Source organism: Stegostoma tigrinum, chromosome 33, assembly GCF_030684315.1.
Source record: "Stegostoma tigrinum isolate sSteTig4 chromosome 33, sSteTig4.hap1, whole genome shotgun sequence".
Classification (NCBI taxonomy): Eukaryota; Metazoa; Chordata; class Chondrichthyes; order Orectolobiformes; family Stegostomatidae; genus Stegostoma; species Stegostoma tigrinum.
The window spans coordinates 24,981,278-24,999,696 of record NC_081386.1 but is presented as its reverse complement, the minus strand read 5'-3'; the positions used below and the strand labels follow the sequence as shown (position 1 = coordinate 24,999,696).

Here is an 18,419-nt window from a genome sequence, read left to right as displayed (position 1 = left end):
CTGTCCTTTTTAAACCTCACTCCTTTCCTTTCAAAAAGTGGCACCTAATTTGAAATTCTCCATCCCAAGGGAAAAGATAACTACCATTAACTCCCATCTGTACCCCTCATTATTTTATAAACTTCTATAAGGTTGCCTGTCAACCTCCAACCCTCCTGCGATATGGGATATGATGGAGATTGTTCTTCAGTGGGGAATACAAGTTATTTGTCTCTGTCTACGGAGCCTGGTGTAATTAGTGAACCATTCAGGTTACTGACTTTTTTTTTAAAACTTCTGCCTGTAAATAACATCTCATGCATCCCTCTCCCATCAGGCTGCACTGCATTTGGCTGGATGACGCTTCAGGGGAAAAAGAGCAGCGGTACAGACCTCCATAGCAAGACAGCTGCCACTGTGGGAATCAGTCGGGAGCATGCCAAGGTTTTCAATTATGGACGTATATACGGTGCTGGGCAGCCATTCGCAGAAAGGATCCTAATGCAGTTTAATCACCGTCTGACGTCTGAAGAAGCTGAAGAGAAAGCACGGCACATGTATGCCGCAACTAAAGGCATTCGAAGGTAAGCTCACTCTCTCTTCCGACCATTTACACACTTTCTTATTCTTTGTGACAAATAGCTGGTTACAATAAAGTGTTTTTTTGGCCTTAGTCTCATGCTTCCCAGCACCATCTAAAGCATTTGATGGCATAACCAGGCACATAATGTGTGCACTGCCATTGTGTGGGCCTGTGTGTTTTTGCATTAGCTCCTCTCTGGCTCTCCCATTCATGCTGATTTTGAGAGATATCATGGTGCAGCCACACCCATTCTCTTTCATGAACGTCCTGACTGCCATGTGGGACTTTTGTTGTCTGGCTCTGTCAGATTAAATAGGACTAAGGGTTTGGAAAAAAAAAGTTCTCAGTACATGAATGGTTAAATAATTAATAGGCAAATCCACAGTGAATTGAATCTACTACTTTTCAGGAATACTGTTTTCCTTCATATCTCCAGAAATGTTCCTCACAATTGTATTTCCTTAAGCATTTAATATTCTGCCTGCACCTCATCCAAGTAGTCCTGTAAGATTTTAGATCATGAATGGCAGAAGCCTGTCCATGCTTAAAAAGCAAATCCTGATATACAACATTTTAAAAGGCATCTGGATGGGCGTATGAATAGGAATGGTTTAGAGGGATATGGGACGAGATTAATTTAGGATATCTGGTTGGCTTGGACAAGTTAGACCAAATGGTTTCTTGCTGTGCCATATAACTGAGTGTATAACTCTAAGTTGAATGAGGAAAGTAGTGAAGTGCAATGGACAAAACAAATGATATCACGAGATGATTAGATGCATTTCTAGTGAAAAGGAGAATGGGAGGAACTGATTTTTCTAGGCAAAAATGATGGGCACCATTCATTATCACAAAGCACTTTGCAGCTAATTAAGCATTTTTGAAATTGCATCAGTGTTGCGGTTTGGGAAATGCAGCAGCTTATTTGTACTCATCACAAACAACTAAGTAATAATGGTCAGTTAAACTGCTTTCCTTCAGTGGGGTTGACTTCAGGATAAACAGACTCAGGCACAGCTTAATGGAAACAAATAAAAAGTATATTGCAATTTTCCTCCTGTTTTATGAACTGATGATAAAGAATAACTGCATGTGAAGAGCCAGCCCATTGTGCCTAATGGGTTACTAGTTCTTTGCAGTAACACTTCATTATATTAATGTTGTAAGAGTAGAAACTGAAGCAACTGACTTGAAGTGAGTTCCATGTAACTTTGCTTCGAAACAGATGTGTGCTTTCAGAAGATGGGGAGTGGCTTGTGAAGGAGCTGGGCATCTCTGTGAAAAGAGCAGAAAATGGAACAGTGTCTACTGCAGATGTACGGAGAATCCAGCGAGAAGTGGCAAAGAGGTTGGTGTGCTTCTGGAAATTGGTAAATAGCGTGTAACGTGCTAAACAAGCTCTACATGTAAACACATCTTTATTACCTATGCATTAGGAGGGATGCAGACAGTGCAGGGTTTCCATTTATAATCCACCTCGTCTTCCTCCAATGACTCTGGCAGACTGTCTGTCTGTTTTTGACTGAAGGGTTTTCTGATCTTCATGGGATTCAACTTGTTCTTGTTCTCCAGCAATAGAATGCTTAAGAGGCAACAAAGTACTCGAAACTCATTTTAACACAAAAGCAGTGCTAGTATTAAAGATTAAAAGCAATGGCCTACTGTTAAGAGGAATTTCCTATCTTGCGTCATGGATTGGAGTAGGGTCTTAGAGAGAGAGAGGGGGAGAGAGAGAGAGAGATATATACTTATGTACCCCCATGTTTTCAATCACTTTGCCTTGAATATTTATTCATGGGAGTGATTATGCTTCTATGATTAACATGAACAAAAATATAAGACCAGGCAACGTGAATATCCTGAGGAAATTAAGTTACATCAGGTATATATTAAAAAATTGAGCCACTCTTTGTCACTGGAGGTTTTTGTGAAGCTGGCATTTGCCTCAGGTGGCACCTGTAAATGTTGAAGGTTAAAGTGGTCCAGCACAGCAGAATGTTGGAGTTTGCTTGTTCCCTGTCAGCCAGCACAATGAGTTTCAGCTGTTTCAGTGAGAAGTGATCATAGCAGAGAACTTTGTGAAAGTGTGAACAGTTACCCTGTCCACTCTGCCAACTGGTGCAGTGACACATATCTATGACTTTAGGGGAACCATAGAGTAAATAGCAATGGGGGACAAACTAGTCATCAGTTTTCTGGTCTGTGCTGCTTTGGCTTATCTCAGGTACTTACCTTGTGCCTTCGAGCTGAGAAGTAGTGGGAGAATTAGCAAGAATCCTCACTGCTAATTGTTACCTCCTGTTGGTCTTGGTGACTGTAGACTAGCTTTGAAGAAGACACTATTAAATTCTGCCACTGTGATGCTTTCATTGAAAAACTCATCCAGCTGTTTGTGAAAAGCTGTGCAGTGGGAAATGGAGCTGTATCATAACAAGCTAGTAGCTTTTTTAAAACGGTGGAAGAAGCATCACTAAAGTTAAAATTGGACCAGGTTCATGAAAGCCTGGTGTAAATGTGCTGCTTTACTTCTCTATTTCTGTCCACTACTGTGCTATATTCAATTGGAATCATTCAATTATTGTGAAGAATTTCCTTTCACTTGAACTGTACAGGTCCAGTGGTGCCAAGTGGAGAATTGTGAAGCGGAGGGTCTGGAGTGGGGGCACTGAGTCTGAAATGTTCAACAAACTGGAATCTATTGCCACATCCCAATTTCCTCGAACCCCGGTGTTGAGCTGCTGTATCAGCAGAGCTCTGGAACCAAGTGCTGTCGGACATGAGGTATTATGGACTCTTTTAATATGATTTCTCCTTTGCATTTCAAAGGGTGTTTGTTGCAGCAAAGTCAAAAAGGCAATCGAGCCCAAATGGCACTTTTGTAGGGACTGCATTAACTTGATACCTCAGGAGTTGCCTAAATTCAACATCTTCAACTATCTACTCCTGTCCAAAAGTATAATACTGGAATTCTGAAATAAAAACAGAAAATACTGAAAATGCAGATCAGGCAGCATCTGTGGAGAGGAAAAGCTTTAATGTTTCCAGTATTTGATGTGTCAACTGATTAACCTCTCTCAGAATGTATAATCTGTACAGCATTTCCAATTTTTTTTATTCCATATCTTGTCTTTGATACTTTTGGGGTTGTTACATATCACTGACTTAGCAATAAACACAAACACTCACAATGCATTAGTTTTAAATAATGCAAAAATATTATAAAGTAAGAAAATGTAAAACCTGTGACTTTTCTAAGAAAATTTGAGAGTGTTTTAGACTAAGTATATTCAGTGATTTACTTTGTTGTTTTGGAGTCTGTACATTTCTATGTGTCTATTCAAAATGTAAGCAATTACTGTCTTCTTGCAAAGAAAGGTGATTGCTAACCTGGGAGTTATTCAAATCTAAACTGTTGAACCCAGACCCATGGTGTGTAGAGGGAGAAGTTAGGGTGAGAAATAGAGAAAGCTATTATGAGTTCACAGCAAAAAAAATTTAACCATACGTTATACCGGCACACGGAACTGGTTGTACCCATTTTAACGTTCCACCATTCCTTCCCCTCGACAGTTCATGACTAGTCGTGTGAACTGGGTGGTGCAGAGTTCGGCTGTGGATTACCTCCATCTGATGTTGGTGTCAATGAGATGGCTGTTTGAGGAGTTCAATATTGATGGTAGATTCTGCATCAGCATTCATGATGAGGTTCGATATGTAGTGAATAGTGAAGACAGATACCGAGCTGCACTGGCACTGCAGATTACTAATCTGCTAACACGGTAAGAGAATTCCTTTTCCTTCCAGATCTAACTTCCTCCCCCCCCCTCCCCCACCTCACTTTGATTTTAGACAGCTATTCGTCAAGCAAAATTAAACTGGCATTTTTTTGTCACTCACTCTCCACTGTGGAACTAAAAAAACAAATTAATTTCTGTTCCTGTGCTTCGTATAATTTGCTCTGTGTTAGGGAGAATATGGATTTGGGAACTATGTCACATTTCCAGCTCTCTGTTACCCTGTGATCACCTAATTAAGAGAACAAATGAGAGCACAAGCATTCTACATTGAAATATGAAGAATTGACACTTCGATAACTTGCATATTACTCTTGTTCATGAAGTTGCATTTTGAAAGTCAGTGTTTTCAGAATAAAAATTTGGAAAATATTCAGAGAACGTTGTTGTAATGATCAGTGGGAAGACTGTTTGTTTGCAACCTGAATGACGTACTTCAATTATGATGTTTGGAAGATGATCTATGCTAACAAATAACCTTTTTCCCCATTTCAAGCTGCATGTTTGCCTACAAACTAGAAATGCAGGATCTCCCGCAGTCAGTAGCATTCTTCAGTGCAGTGGATATCGACCAATGCCTGAGGAAGGAGGTGACGATGGATTGTCAAACTCCATCGAATGTTTCTGGGCTGCAAAGACGATATGGGATCCCAGAAGGTAAAGTTTGTTAGCTGCATGACCAGTTGGGAACTTTGAGCTCCTACCTGTGAAACTGAATAAAATGTTTCAGTTGAAATGAAGAATTACTGCTGGAAACTAGAGGCAAAACAATACAAATACACAAGAAAGCAGAAAAAAGTTAATGTTTATATTGTAGGTACAATTATTTTGTTGTGAAGTGAGGAACTTTTCAATCATAAATGCCCCCCATGCAGGTAGATTTATTTCTCCAAATTTACTTAGATTTTACATTTTAACTGCTGAGAATCTGCAATAACCAATGATGCCTAAAAGCAAAACCGAGGCCATGATTCATATATGGGCCAGCTTAGGTTAGCTTGTATTTTGATGATACCTGCTCTGAATAATCATGAAATTAATATTCCAACTTCTTTCAGAAATCCCATATTGTTTCAAAGAAGCGTATTGTCAGAATGGAGCCCTTTCTTGCTTTACCAGTTCTGTTTCAGCAACTGTTCACTATATATTTCTCTGTCTAATGTGTCAGTAGATATATTAGTCTAACAATGAAATACTAAGTTGTTTTCTCAATACTGAGGTACAAATCTGCCAAATAAATACATAAATTTGAAATGACACATCTAGACATCAGACTGCAGGTATTCATTGTTAGTGATCTTCAGCACTAAAGCATTTTGAGGTAATTTTGCTGAATGCCCAGAATAGTTTTGTTAAATGTTTTCATGTTCTGGAAAAAGTGTTCACATCAAGAAATATGTTTCAAATAAGAACATGAAAAAGGGAGGGGTGAAGCAAGAGCACTATTGTCAGTTAAAGTTGAACTGTTGTGCATTAATTACCAGGAAAGAGTATTTACATTTTGTGTAAATAGTTGAGGAGAAAATAGATTATCTGGGGGGGGGGGGGGAAATAAGCCAAGCATTGTTATATCTAGTAGACCTATGAGTTGCTAAAATTTCTTGTGTAATTATTTGGTGTGATGTGAGCTTTGACTAACTCATCAACACTCCACTCTCAGTATTTACAGCCCCTTACATTGAAAATGTCACACATCCACGTGCTAGACAAATCAACAAATTGGTTTGGCTGTAGGAGGCTTGCAGTTCCTTTGGTCTACAGTGTACAAAAGAATTGACAGGCTTGCATGAACTGCACAGTACCAGATGTGAATTAATTATCAGCTTTTATTCTTTGCTTTAAAAGATTAATGTGGCACCAGTTTAGTCATTATCTTCTGAAGCTTACAAAATATACATCTGTGTTTTTTGGCACCATCTGCAAAACAAAAATGAATCTTATAAAAAGTTCTCCCTGCTGGCAAATGGCCCATTTTTAACACTGCCTCTCAAGAAAAGCTTTTGTCAGGTTCTCAAGCAGCAGATTTGATACTGACTACAACCACGTCCAGTCTTAATACCGTATCCAAGATGATAGATAGTTATCCTTAATATGTCACTATCAAACTACCTAAAACTGTAGGACCACCATTGGCAGCTGAAATAGGAAGGAGACAGGCAGGATTACAGCAATGATGCCCCTTATCTCTTGCCCCTCCTCGAGTTGGACAGCTTTTCACCATAAACTGAACAGACTGATACAAAGGACAGCATTCTGGTGAATCAGCAGTGATCTATCCCAGCAAGTCAGTTCCATCTGGGTGCTAATAACCTCTTAAAAAAATCTTTGTCATCAACACATTAAAGACTCTGACTTTAACTTCCTAACTCTAAGAAATTGAATCCTGAATACAATATTAACTAATAAGTCATTCGAACAAATGTGCTTTTCAGCATATTGTATGAATAATATTAGCTGGAAAACCTCAACCTTATCGTTTTCAGGTTGGTGACTTCCTCAGAACAGAGGAAAATGTTAACAAAATGTTAATTCTGATTTTCTCTTCAATGCTGCCAGACCTGCTGACCTTTTTCCAGCGACTTCTGTCATTGTTCCTGATTTTAGTTCTTTTGGTTTTCATATTACTTTGCTGTCATTCTAGGGCAAATTCTGATGCAAAATTTAAAGGATGTATCATTCCATGTAACTATCCCATGCCCTTTGAAAGTACGTGCGCTGACTGAGTAGGCTCAGTTGTCAAAATGTTTGTTGACACTTCATAGAATGCAAGTGGATGAAATGAGGAAATTAGTAATACCGGAGAAGCTGTGCCTTTAGCAGATCTTGTGGCGTACACATAAAGGGATCTTTTCCTGTAGTTGTTGACATCATAATCCAAGTACTCAAGCTAATGGCAAACAGTTGTTTGAAATTTTTTTTTTCAAAAGAAGTAAGAAATGTCACATTTCTTGGTCCTACCAAATGAAAGAACAAGGAATTAGCTTCCCTTATCTGGATAAATTACAGTATGCTCGATTTGAACATGTTTATTAATGAAACACAATGCCTAGGCACTTGGAAAAGCAAAAATTAAAGTTCTCACTATTTTAATAATTGTAAAGCTTGTAAAAACTGAAAAAATGCATAATAATTTAATATTTATTGTTCCTTCAGGAGAAGCACTAGATATTTATCAAATTATTGAAAAAACAAATGGATCTCTTGTCAAAGGGAAACAGACAGAGAGACGTCTCAGGGAAGCAGCAAATCAACTATCCAATTAAGTGTTCGAGTGTTTTATCTCCTTCGTGCGCAACTTGTACAAATTGATTGGAGCTTCATGAGAACATCTCGATAATCCCATAAAATCAGGAGGGGAAGTAACTTATGTAAGCAGAGCAGAGCTGCACAGAAGACCTGGAGATGGAGGATGGCATTTTGAATAGATAAGATCCTGCAGTGGGTGTAAATTCAGATGGGACATAGATGCTGCCTTTGCTGTTATATTTTCATCTTTTTCTTTTTTTCTTCTTTGGTTCTTGGTTTTCATCCATTGTGACGCTTGACTAGAGAATGAGTAAAAAAAGTTCTGGTGTATTTATTGTACAACATACAAGTCTCTATTTTAAATATATTTGCCTCATTTAATACCGACTTCCAGTAATATTGCAAGACAACTTCTCTCTTTCCTGTGCTGTAATTGCTATAATTCTATCAGTATGAGCTATGGACAACCGCTTGGCAAATCAACATAATCATTTCCTAGTGATTATTCATGGGTCAGGGATTAGCACCATTGGGTAGCAGTAATAACTGGGTGTATTTAAAGTCTCTTAGGATGAGAATACTACTTGGCACAGCTTTCACTATAATTGTGTGCTCCATACACTTTACAGACACTCCTCCATTACCTCTCACCAATCAGAAGGGAGTTGACTTGCCTTACTCTAAGTGTTGAATTCAGATTCCTTTTCACTCTGTGGTTTAATCACTTTACGTGGAACCATCTGTACTTTTTGTATTAATAAGACTAAGAATTGCTGTGATTGCTGCAGATGTTGATATAAAAGCATGTTTACAAAATTTCCTTTTTAGAACACCTATCCCTCATTTATTAAACTAAATATTTATGTAGAGTCACAGATGACATTGCATGTTGGTTAGTCAACATGTTAAATAAAGTTAGAGGCTGCTGAAAGTAAAATTGCTGCTTAAGTTTAAAATAAACCTGTACCTTTTCACATGAATGTTATTTAATAGGAACAAATAACATAGCAAGAAGGGATTCACTACTTGACATTGGCCCATCGCATTTCCTGTTCTGCTGCCCGTGTGCCTAGCCTCCATTTACTGATTTCCCAGATTGGATTAATTTACCCTATTTTTCGCTCCCCAGCATTTTCAGAAAAAAACCATTAGTACTGTTACAGTTCTCTCAACTCCCATAAAAGACTGCAGTGAAATAACTGTTCTTGCACTTCCTTCCACAGGGGGTAGGTAGTGGAGGAAAGTATTCACATCAAAATTAACGCAGCATGAGAATTGCAGGTGCAGGTCTATACCCTCCCTCAGTGTTGCCAATTACAGCAATTGAGAGCAATCTTTGAACAAAACAGTCAGACTATGGTGTACTAGAGTGTTACAGTTCATGGAGTCCAGGTTGATGTGACATGTATACTTTAGTCTGGAGACTTCAACTTTATTTCCATCATACAGCGAACTAGAAATTTGCTCGTATTGCTTTTGCCATTGGCATGTTGGAAAGATTTTCAGGTTGTTGATTGATCTGTCCTGGCCATCAATACTGCAGTAAGATGCTAACGCTGACCTTCTGGCTGTGAAACAGGGATATTACCCACTGCACCTCCAGCAATACTCAAAATTTTATTGAAGGTTGTAGTCTCAAGTGAAGTAATACAACCTTACAGCATAAATGAAAGTACTTTTCCATCTTACCTGCTCATTTGCTTCATCCTGGATTTCCTCTGCTTCTTGTTCCTGGAGTGCTGCATCCAACGTCGCTGCATTAATTCTAAAATCCCTTGATGTACTGAGTTTCATGTACTGCATCAAATTCACCTGCGAGAAAATAAGCCTTGCGAGATTGACACTCGTAAACCTACAATATCTGATGTTCGGCAAAGTGATTTAAATAAAAGGTAAACACAAATTGCAGTATCAGATACAAACTAGTTAAACAATATTAGAAGATATCAATATAAATTCTTATCTCAGGGTAACCAACGCAGAACACTGAAGCCATGTAGTCATTGAGTGACTGGCCACTGAGGATGGGAAACAGGCAAGAACAAAATGAACAAATTCTTCTTTCTGGAAGGAATGGTGAAGGGGTGAAATGGCCCTCATGCGTAGTTACTAGTTTAAAAACAAATAACTAGTTTAGCTAATCTAAGCTATTTTTGAATTGTAAAATACATTAACCTGGGACAAGGTGCCCTAGGTATCAAGTGGAAAATATAGACCTGGAAGTTGGTCAATAATCTGGAAAACTGAAATTATTCAATGAGTAGTAGAAATATAAAACACCCTGACTTGGATTTAAGTACCAGGATTTTTGCACATTTTTCCATAGCTTAATAACCTTTATCTGGTACGTGGTCCACAGCTTTTGGTCAGTTAAGAGGAGAAAGGATATTACTACCTGTGAAAGGTTATAGGGGAAAGCGACACATTTAAGAAATATAATAGATAAAATGTCACAGAAGTTAGATTTCTTCGAAACATAAAAGATGTTTCCAAGATAATAAGCATGTTGGCAAAACTGATTCAGTCAAAGAACTATAGGGCAGTTTATGTACCCTATTATTTATTTATTTATTTTTAATTTATTAGATTCCCTACAGTGTGGAAACAGGCCCTGTGGCCCAACAAGTCCACACCGCTCCTTGAAGCATCCCACCCAGACCCATCCCCCTATAACTCACGCACCCCAGAACACTACGGGCAATTTTAGCATAGCCAATCCATCTAACCTGCACACCTTTGGACTGTGGGAGGAAACCCACGCAGACATGGGGAGAACGTGCAACCTCCACACAGACAGTCGCCCGAGGCGGGAATCAAACCCGGGTCCCTGGCGCTGTGAGGCTGCAGTGCTAACCACTGAGCCACTGTGCCGCCCCTATTACATTACATTGCATTTATAATGTTTAGGAAAATCGAAATTTTATTCCGCAAATAAATGAAAACTAAACTTTAGATGAAGACAGACAAGGGGAAATGGCTATCCTGATGTTGTGAGTAACTGTTCCCGTCCATTGGCGAGGAAGATTCAAATGAGTGACAGACGCAGTGTAAACTTTCAGCTCCTAGAAATAGGATATATGAACAAACGTGATGGGTTTGGGGACAGTCCTCATCGGGGAGATGTTAGAAAGTGGACCAGAAGAGTTTCAGAGGTGAAGACCCAAGGATGAGTTCTCTAACATTTCACTGAGACAGCAGGATATTTCATTCATAACTTTAATGAGATTGGTACACTTTGTGCAACAGCCTATTCATCCTCAATTTGTCATGGGTTGTATATACTTCTTGTCTAATTAATTAATGTATCATCTAAATTGTGACTTAACAAATTTTATCTAAAAATGCCTCAAGAATGGCTGACTGCCTACATTAGATGACTATGGTCTTGAATCTCCAACACTATAAGAGACAGAGACATTGTGGATCGGATTATAAAGGAGATGAACTGTTTTTGTTTCCTTTGGTGTCTTTACTTTCCTTACATTCTGTTTTAAAAGAAAATAAAACTCACATTGGTGCTATTTTCCCTACAGACATAGGAGAGCAGCCACTTACCTTTGATTTCTTGGTTAGGTGAATCAGAAATTTCTCGTACTGCTCAATAGCAAATACCAGGTTGGGTATTGGCTTGGTTTCACGAAGCACTCGGGCCTGCACACAGAACAGTAGAAATGTAACTGTTGTCAGCCCAAATGACTACATGCAGCAACTCAATCTTGCTGGGTGATGATTACACCACATCCTTTGAATGGTTATAAGTTGCAAGTTTATTTCACAGTTAGTCATATTTTGTATATGGAAAAGTCCCTCAAGCCAAAACTGATTTATTTCGCAGACACGGTCATATGCTTCTTAGAGCAAGTGCAAATGCCACAGTACAGAGATTGGGGGTGACTTAGCTCAGTTGGCTGGATGGCCAGTTTACAATGCAGAGAGTGAAGCTAACAGTGTGGGTTCAATTCCAACACTGGCTGGAGGTTACCATGAGCGAGTTTCCTCGACTTTTGCCCTCCGAGTCATGGTGACCTTCAGCTGAAATGAGAAAGTAACCCTCTGGCTTGATAGTACTAAGGTGATTTTACCTTTACTTTTATAAAGCTAGACTATGTTTCATGTTCAATGAGTTCATGTACCGTTGCTGCGGTAATGGCTGCCATCTCCTTCTTCTTGTCTTTTTTCTTTTCTGCTCCTCCACCAAAGTTCACCGTCTCACTCTGAATATTCTGTTCAGAAAGCTCAGAATTAAAATGGCCGACAACTTGTTTCCTCCCCTGCCCAGCCCCCAATGCAGTAACAAAATACTCCCCAAGTTACAAATGCTACAAACTAATGCTAAATTATTAAAATAAGTTGTAGCAGGGCACTTGGATAACTTCAAGGTAATCAGGCAGAGTCAACATGGTTTTATCAAAGGGAAGTCAAAATTTAACCAATCTGTAGGAGTTCATTGAAGTAACATGTTGTGAATAAAATTAAATCAGTATATGTACTGTACTTGGATTCCCTGAAGATTTTGATAAAAGTGCCTCGAGGATTAATGCAGAAAATAAAAGCACATGATGTTCAGCCTAGCATACTGGCTCGGACAAAAGATTGGCTGGTTAACAAAAAGCAAAGAGAAGGCACAAATGGGTCATTTTCAGATTGGCAAGATAAAACAAGTGGTGTACCACAGAGATTGGTGCAGAAAACTTAATATTTTATAACTCATTCAAATGAACTTGGATGAAGGACCAGAGGTATGGTTACCAAATTTGATGATCATACAAAAATAAGTGGGAAAAGAAGTTGTGAAGAGGGCATAACGAGGCTACAGTTAAATATGGATACTTTTACGTGCGTGGGCAAGGATGTGGCAAATGGAGAATAATGTGGAAAAATGTGAAATTGCCCATTTTGGTAGGAAGAATAAAAAAAATTTAGTATTTCAATGATGATGTCTAAGATACCAAGGGAGCTGGGTGTCTTCATATATGCATCACAAAAGGCTGGTTTCAAAGTATAGCAAGTAACAGGAAACGTAACAATGTTACCATCTTAAGAGTAACTGAATATAAAAATAGTGAGGTTATACTTCACTTATATCAGAACACTGGAATACTACATCTTGACTCCTATGTACTTTACATTATTTAACGAAGGAGGTATTGAAAGCAGTTCACACAAGATTGCCAAACTAAGATCTAGAATGAACGAGATAGTAGGAACTGCCGATGCAGGAGAATCTGAGATAACATGGTGTGAAGCTGGATGAACACAGCAGGCCAAGCAGCATCAGAGAAGCAGGAAAGTTTGATGTTTCGGGTCAAGACCCTTCCTCAGAAATGGGGGAGAAGAAGGGGATTCTGAAATAAATAGGGAGACGGGGGAGGTGGATAGAAGATGGATAAAAGGAGAAGATAAGGGTGAGAGGAGACAGACAGGTCGAAGAGGCAGGGTTCGAGCTAGTGAAGGTGAGTGTAGGTGGGGAATTAGGGAGGGGATAGGTCGGTCCTTCCTCCAGAAAAAATTTAAAAAAGTCCTCATCCTCAACAACTTCTCCTTTAATTCCTCCCATTTCCTACAGACTAAGGGGGTAGCCATGGGTACCCGCATGGGCCCAAGCTATGCCTGCCTCTTTGTAGGGTACGTGGAACAATCCCTCTTCCAAAGCTAAACTGGCCCTATCCCCCATCTCTTCCTCTGTTACATTGATAAATGTTTCAGCACTGCCTCATGTTCTCACGAGGAGCTTGAACAGTTCATCCACTTCATCAACACCTTCCACCTCAACCTTAAGTTTACCTGGATCATCACTGACACATCTCTCTCCTTCCCGGACCTTTCGGTCTCCATCTCTGGCATCCACCTGGAAACTGATATCCATTTTAAGCCTACAGACTCCCACAACTACCTAGAATATTCCTCCTCTCACCCACCTTCCTGTAAAAAGGCCATCCCCTATTCTCAATTCCTTCACCTCTGCCGCATCTGCTCCCAAGATGAGGCATTCCATTCCCAAACATCCCAGGATGTCCTCTTTTTTCAAGTACCGCAACTTCCCCCTCCACACTGATTGAAAATGTCCTCAACTGTGTCTCCCGCATTTCCTGCAATTCATCTCTCACACCCCCTATCCGCAATAATAACCAAAACAGAAACCACCTCGTCCTCACGTACCACCCCACCAACCTCCAAATCCAACGCATCATCCTCCGACACTTCTGCAATCTGACGCCACCAGCAAAGACATTTTTCCCTCCTCACCCTTACGTGCTTTCCGGAGGGACCACTCTCCCCGTGACTCTCTTGTCCTCTCCACACTCCCCTCGAGCCCATCATCCCTGGCGCTTTCCCCTGCAACCAAAGCAAGTGCTTTACCTGCCCCTACACCTCCCCTCACCCCCATCCCAGGCCCTAAGAAAACTTCTGACATCAACAGATGTTCACCTACATATCTGCTAATGTGATATACTGTATCCCCTGTTCCCGTTGTGGCCTCCTCTACATCGGGGAAACCAAGCTGAACACCTACGCTCAGTTTGCTACAAACAACTACACCTTCCAGTCGCGAACCATTTCAAAACCCCCCACCACTCCTCAGACAACATGTCCATCCTGGACCTCCTGCAATGCCACGCAGACACCATTCGAAAGATGCAGGAACAGCATCTCTTATTTCGCTTGGGAACCCTGCAGCCCAAGGGTATCAATGTGGACTTCACGAGCTTCAAAATCTCCCCTCCCCTGACCAGCCCAGCTCGTCCCCGCCTCCCTCACCATTCCTCCCACCTCAAGCTCCACCCCCATCTCTGACCTACTAACCTCATCCCATCTCCTTGACCTGTCCGTCCTCCCTGGACTGACCTACCCCCTCCCTAACTCCCCACCTACATTCATCTTCACTGGCTCTAACCCCGCCTCCTTGACCTGTCTGTCTCCTGTCACCCTACTTTCCTGCTCTTCTGATGCTGCTTGGCATGCTGTGTTCATCCAGCTTCACTCAGTGTTACCTAGAATGAACGAGTTATCTTACGAGGAATGGTTGGAACAGGTTAGGCTTGTAGCTGATGGATCAAGAGGTGATTTCATTGAAACCTATAAGATCCCGAGGGGTCTTGAATGAGTACTTGTGGAGGGGATGTTTCCTTTTAAGGACAAATCAAGAACTAGGGAGTTAAAATCATCTGTCTCAAGCAGGCCACACTGAAGAAGCAAAGAATTTTGTCTCCGAGTCATTGGAACTCTGATTTCACCACATGTTCAGAAAGAGTCCTAGGATTGTTTTTAAGGCAGAGATGGATAGATTCTTAAGCAAGTCAATGAAAGTTTATTATGAGTTGGCAGGAATGCATGTTTGAGGTTACATTTGCATCAGCCATGATGTTATTGAATGATAGAACAGGATCAAGGGCCAATTAGTCTACTCCCTGTGTACATCCTTGGAAATCTTAGCGATTTGAAACTTTTTGGGGGCAAAACCCTTAAAGTAACAGCAGATACTTGGAACAACAAATTCACAACGAAATTACAGGTCATTTTCAATAACTTATAAAGTAAGCTAAAACAGCCTACAGTTTGATCATATCTTGTTACAAAGTTGGGTGGAGTAATTGTGAGATCGAAGTCAAGAAGCTAAAATGTGTGGCTCCTTTAAGACATTTGTGCTTTGTCTGTGCATAGAACTTTTTAAAATGTACGTCTGTGAGCAGCTGCTGAAGTTGCCAGTACAGACAGCCTCAAAAAGTGAAACAAGTGTATATCAAAAAGAAAAAATGCCTTACAGGTGGCAGGCAGGACAGCAGTCTAGTTTTGATCTTGTAACAAGTTCGAATTTGGCCAATTAATTTAAACAAAGCAGCCAGAAACAGCCCACAAAATCAAATTTACCGGAAAAACTCAGCAGGTCTGGCAGCATCTGTGAAGGGAAAAACAGAATTCATGTTTCGGGTCCAGTGACCCTTCCTCAGAATCCACCAATAAACACCGGACCCAAAATGTTCACTCTGTTTTTTCCTTCACAGATGCTGCCAGACATGCTGAGCTTTTCCAGCAACTGTTTTTGTTCCTGACTTACAGAATTTGCATCAGAGATAATGGGAACTGCAGATGCTGGAGATTCCAAGATAATAAAATGTGAGGCTGGATGAACACAGCAGGCCAAGCAGCATCTCAGGAGCACAAAAGCTGACGTTTCGGGCCTAGACCCTTCATCAGAGAGGGGGATGGGGGGAGGGAACTGGAATAAATAGGGAGAGAGGGGGAGGCGGACCGAAGATGGAGAGCAAAGAAGATAGGTGGAGAGGGTGTAGGTGGGGAGGTAGGGAGGGGATAGGTCAGTCCAGGGAAGACGGACAGGTCAAGGAGGTGGGATGAGGTTAGTAGGTAGCTGGGGGTGCGGCTGGGGGTGGGAGGAAGGGATGGGTGAGAGGAAGAACCGGTTAGGGAGGCAGAGACAGGTTGGACTGGTTTTGGGATGCAGTGGGTGGGGGGGAAGAGCTGGGCTGGTTGTGTGGTGCAGTGGGGGGAGGGGATGAACTGGGCTGGTTTAGGGATGCAGTGGGGGAAGGGGAGATTTTGAAACTGGTGAAGTCCACATTGATACCATATGGCTGCAGGGTTCCCAGGCGGAATATGAGTTGCTGTTCCTGCAACCTTCGGGTGGCATCATTGTGGCAGTGCAGGAGGCCCATGATGGACATGTCATCAAGAGAATGGGACCACCCAAGACATTTTTCCATCCCCACCCCTGTCTGCTTTCCGGAGAGACCACTCTCTCCGTGACTCCCTTGTTCGCTCCACACTGCCCTCCAACCCCACCACACCCGGCACCTTCCCCTGCAACCGCAGGAAATGCTACACTTGTCCCCACACCTCCTCCCTCACCCCCATCCCAGGCCCCAAGATGACATTCCACATTAAGCAGAGGTTCACCTGCACATCTGCCAATGTGGTATACTGCATCCACTGTACCCGGTGCGGCTTTCTCTACATTGGGGAAACCAAGCGGAGGCTTGGGGACCGCTTTGCAGAACACCTCCGCTCAGTTCGCAACAAACAACTGCACCTCCCAGTCGCAAACCATTTCCACTCCCCCTCCCATTCTCTTGATGACATGTCCATCATGGGCCTCCTGCACTGCCACAATGATGCCACCCGAAGGTTGCAGGAACAGCAACTCATATTCCGCCTGGGAACCCTGCAGCCATATGGTATCAATGTGGACTTCACCAGTTTCAAAATCTCCCCTTCCCCCACTGCATCCCTAAACCAGCCCAGTTCATCCCCTCCCCCCACTGCACCACACAACCAGCCCAGCTCTTCCCCCCCACCCACTGCATCCCAAAACCAGTCCAACCTGTCTCTGCCTCCCTAACCGGTTCTTCCTCTCACCCATCCCTTCCTCCCACCCCCAGCCGCACCCCCAGCTACCTACTAACCTCATCCCACCTCCTTGACCTGTCCGTCTTCCCTGGACTGACCTATCCCCTCCCTACCTCCCCACCTACACCCTCTCCACCTATCTTCTTTGCTCTCCATCTTCGGTCCGCCTCCCCCTCTCTCCCTATTTATTCCAGTTCCCTCCCCCCATCCCCCTCTCTGATGAAGGGTCTAGGCCCGAAACGTCAGCTTTTGTGCTCCTGAGATGCTGCTTGGCCTGCTGTGTTCATCCAGCCTCACATTTTATTACAGAATTTGCAGTTCTTTCGTTTTTTATTTAGCCAGAAACAGCCAATTGAATTTAAATCTGATGGTGTTGATAACCTGAAACCAATTATATTATAAGAATTTGATTATATCATTACGGGTATAAAAGACGAGGGCATTTGGAAAATCGGGGAGAACTAACTGCAATCTAAAAGAGAGATGAGTGCCACTTGCCAGAGTTAGCGTCAATCAGCTCTCAGAGAAAGCACATTCAATTAATTAAAGGTATCATGGTATTTTAGCTCAACGTCCTTACAGGAGAAATTACAGTAGAATTAATGGAAGAAATGGCATTTGTGAAGAGAGTGGAGCCAACAGAATATTTCAGAAGACAATCTGTGCAAACTTGGAGAGATTAAGTTATAATGTATTGCCTCTTTAATGTTGGGTTTATATTAGTGGGACTTGACTTCATGTAAACAACATTTTAGGTGAATTAAGACCAGTTAGGGAGTAGTCTAAGGGGGAATTGTTGGTTTGTGAGTAATTTAGTTAATTTGTTTACTTGTTTATTGTTGGGTTAGAAAAATATAAGCAGGAGGCGGCCATTTGGCCTTTCAAACTTGCTCTGCCATTCTTCATGATCCTGGCTGATCATCCAACTTAGTAGCCTAATCCTGCTTTCTTCCCGTAACTTTTGATTCCATTCGCCCCAAGTGCTACATCGAGTTGCTTCTTGAATACATTCAATGTTTTAGCATCAGCTACTTCCTAGGGTTACGAATTCCACAGGCTCATCACTCTGTGGGTGAAGAAATGTCTGCTCATCTCCACCTTAAATCGTCTGCCCTGAATCCTCATACTGTGACCCCTGGTTCTGGATTCATCCACCATTAGGAATATCATCCCTGTATTTACCCTATCTAGTCTTGTTAGAATTTTACAAGTCTCTATGAGATCTTCCCTCATCCATCTGAACTCCAGTGAAAGAAATTCCAAACTAGTCAATCTCTGCTTGTACGCCAGACCTGCAATCCCTGGAATCAGTTTGGTTAGATAAATAAATTATTTCTTGTTACTTGTAAAGTGGAGATCAGGGATTTTCTTTCTTTCAACCACTCTTTTAACAGATTACAAAGGGGAAAGGTGAACTTTTCTGGGTGTTTCAGGGGTAATTATTAAAAGGGAAC

The 18,419-nt window shown here is 41.5% G+C and overlaps 2 protein-coding genes across 4 annotated transcripts in view; one reads left to right on the top strand and one right to left on the bottom strand.

Moving 5' to 3' along the window:
* The window catches only part of polg (polymerase (DNA directed), gamma), a 53,014-nt gene extending 45,395 nt beyond the window's left edge, over positions 1-7,619 (top strand). Inside the window, exons 18-23 of the mRNA XM_048562651.2 lie at positions 317-563; positions 1,788-1,910; positions 3,175-3,343; positions 4,133-4,341; positions 4,853-5,013; positions 7,510-7,619. Of these exons, the coding sequence (XP_048418608.2) occupies positions 317-563; positions 1,788-1,910; positions 3,175-3,343; positions 4,133-4,341; positions 4,853-5,013; positions 7,510-7,619 (1,019 nt within the window). The remainder of the gene's footprint in view (positions 1-316; positions 564-1,787; positions 1,911-3,174; positions 3,344-4,132; positions 4,342-4,852; positions 5,014-7,509) is intronic.
* The window catches only part of fanci (FA complementation group I), a 74,835-nt gene continuing 63,989 nt past the window's right edge, over positions 7,574-18,419 (bottom strand). For all 3 annotated transcript variants that reach the window (XM_048562648.2, XM_048562650.2, XM_048562649.2), the window contains exons 35-38: positions 11,736-11,825; positions 11,158-11,253; positions 9,292-9,414; positions 7,574-7,901 (exon numbers count right to left, since the gene is read on the bottom strand). In XM_048562648.2, coding sequence (XP_048418605.2) covers positions 7,845-7,901; positions 9,292-9,414; positions 11,158-11,253; positions 11,736-11,825 — 366 coding nt within the window. In that variant the 3' untranslated portion in view covers positions 7,574-7,844. The remainder of the gene's footprint in view (positions 7,902-9,291; positions 9,415-11,157; positions 11,254-11,735; positions 11,826-18,419) is intronic.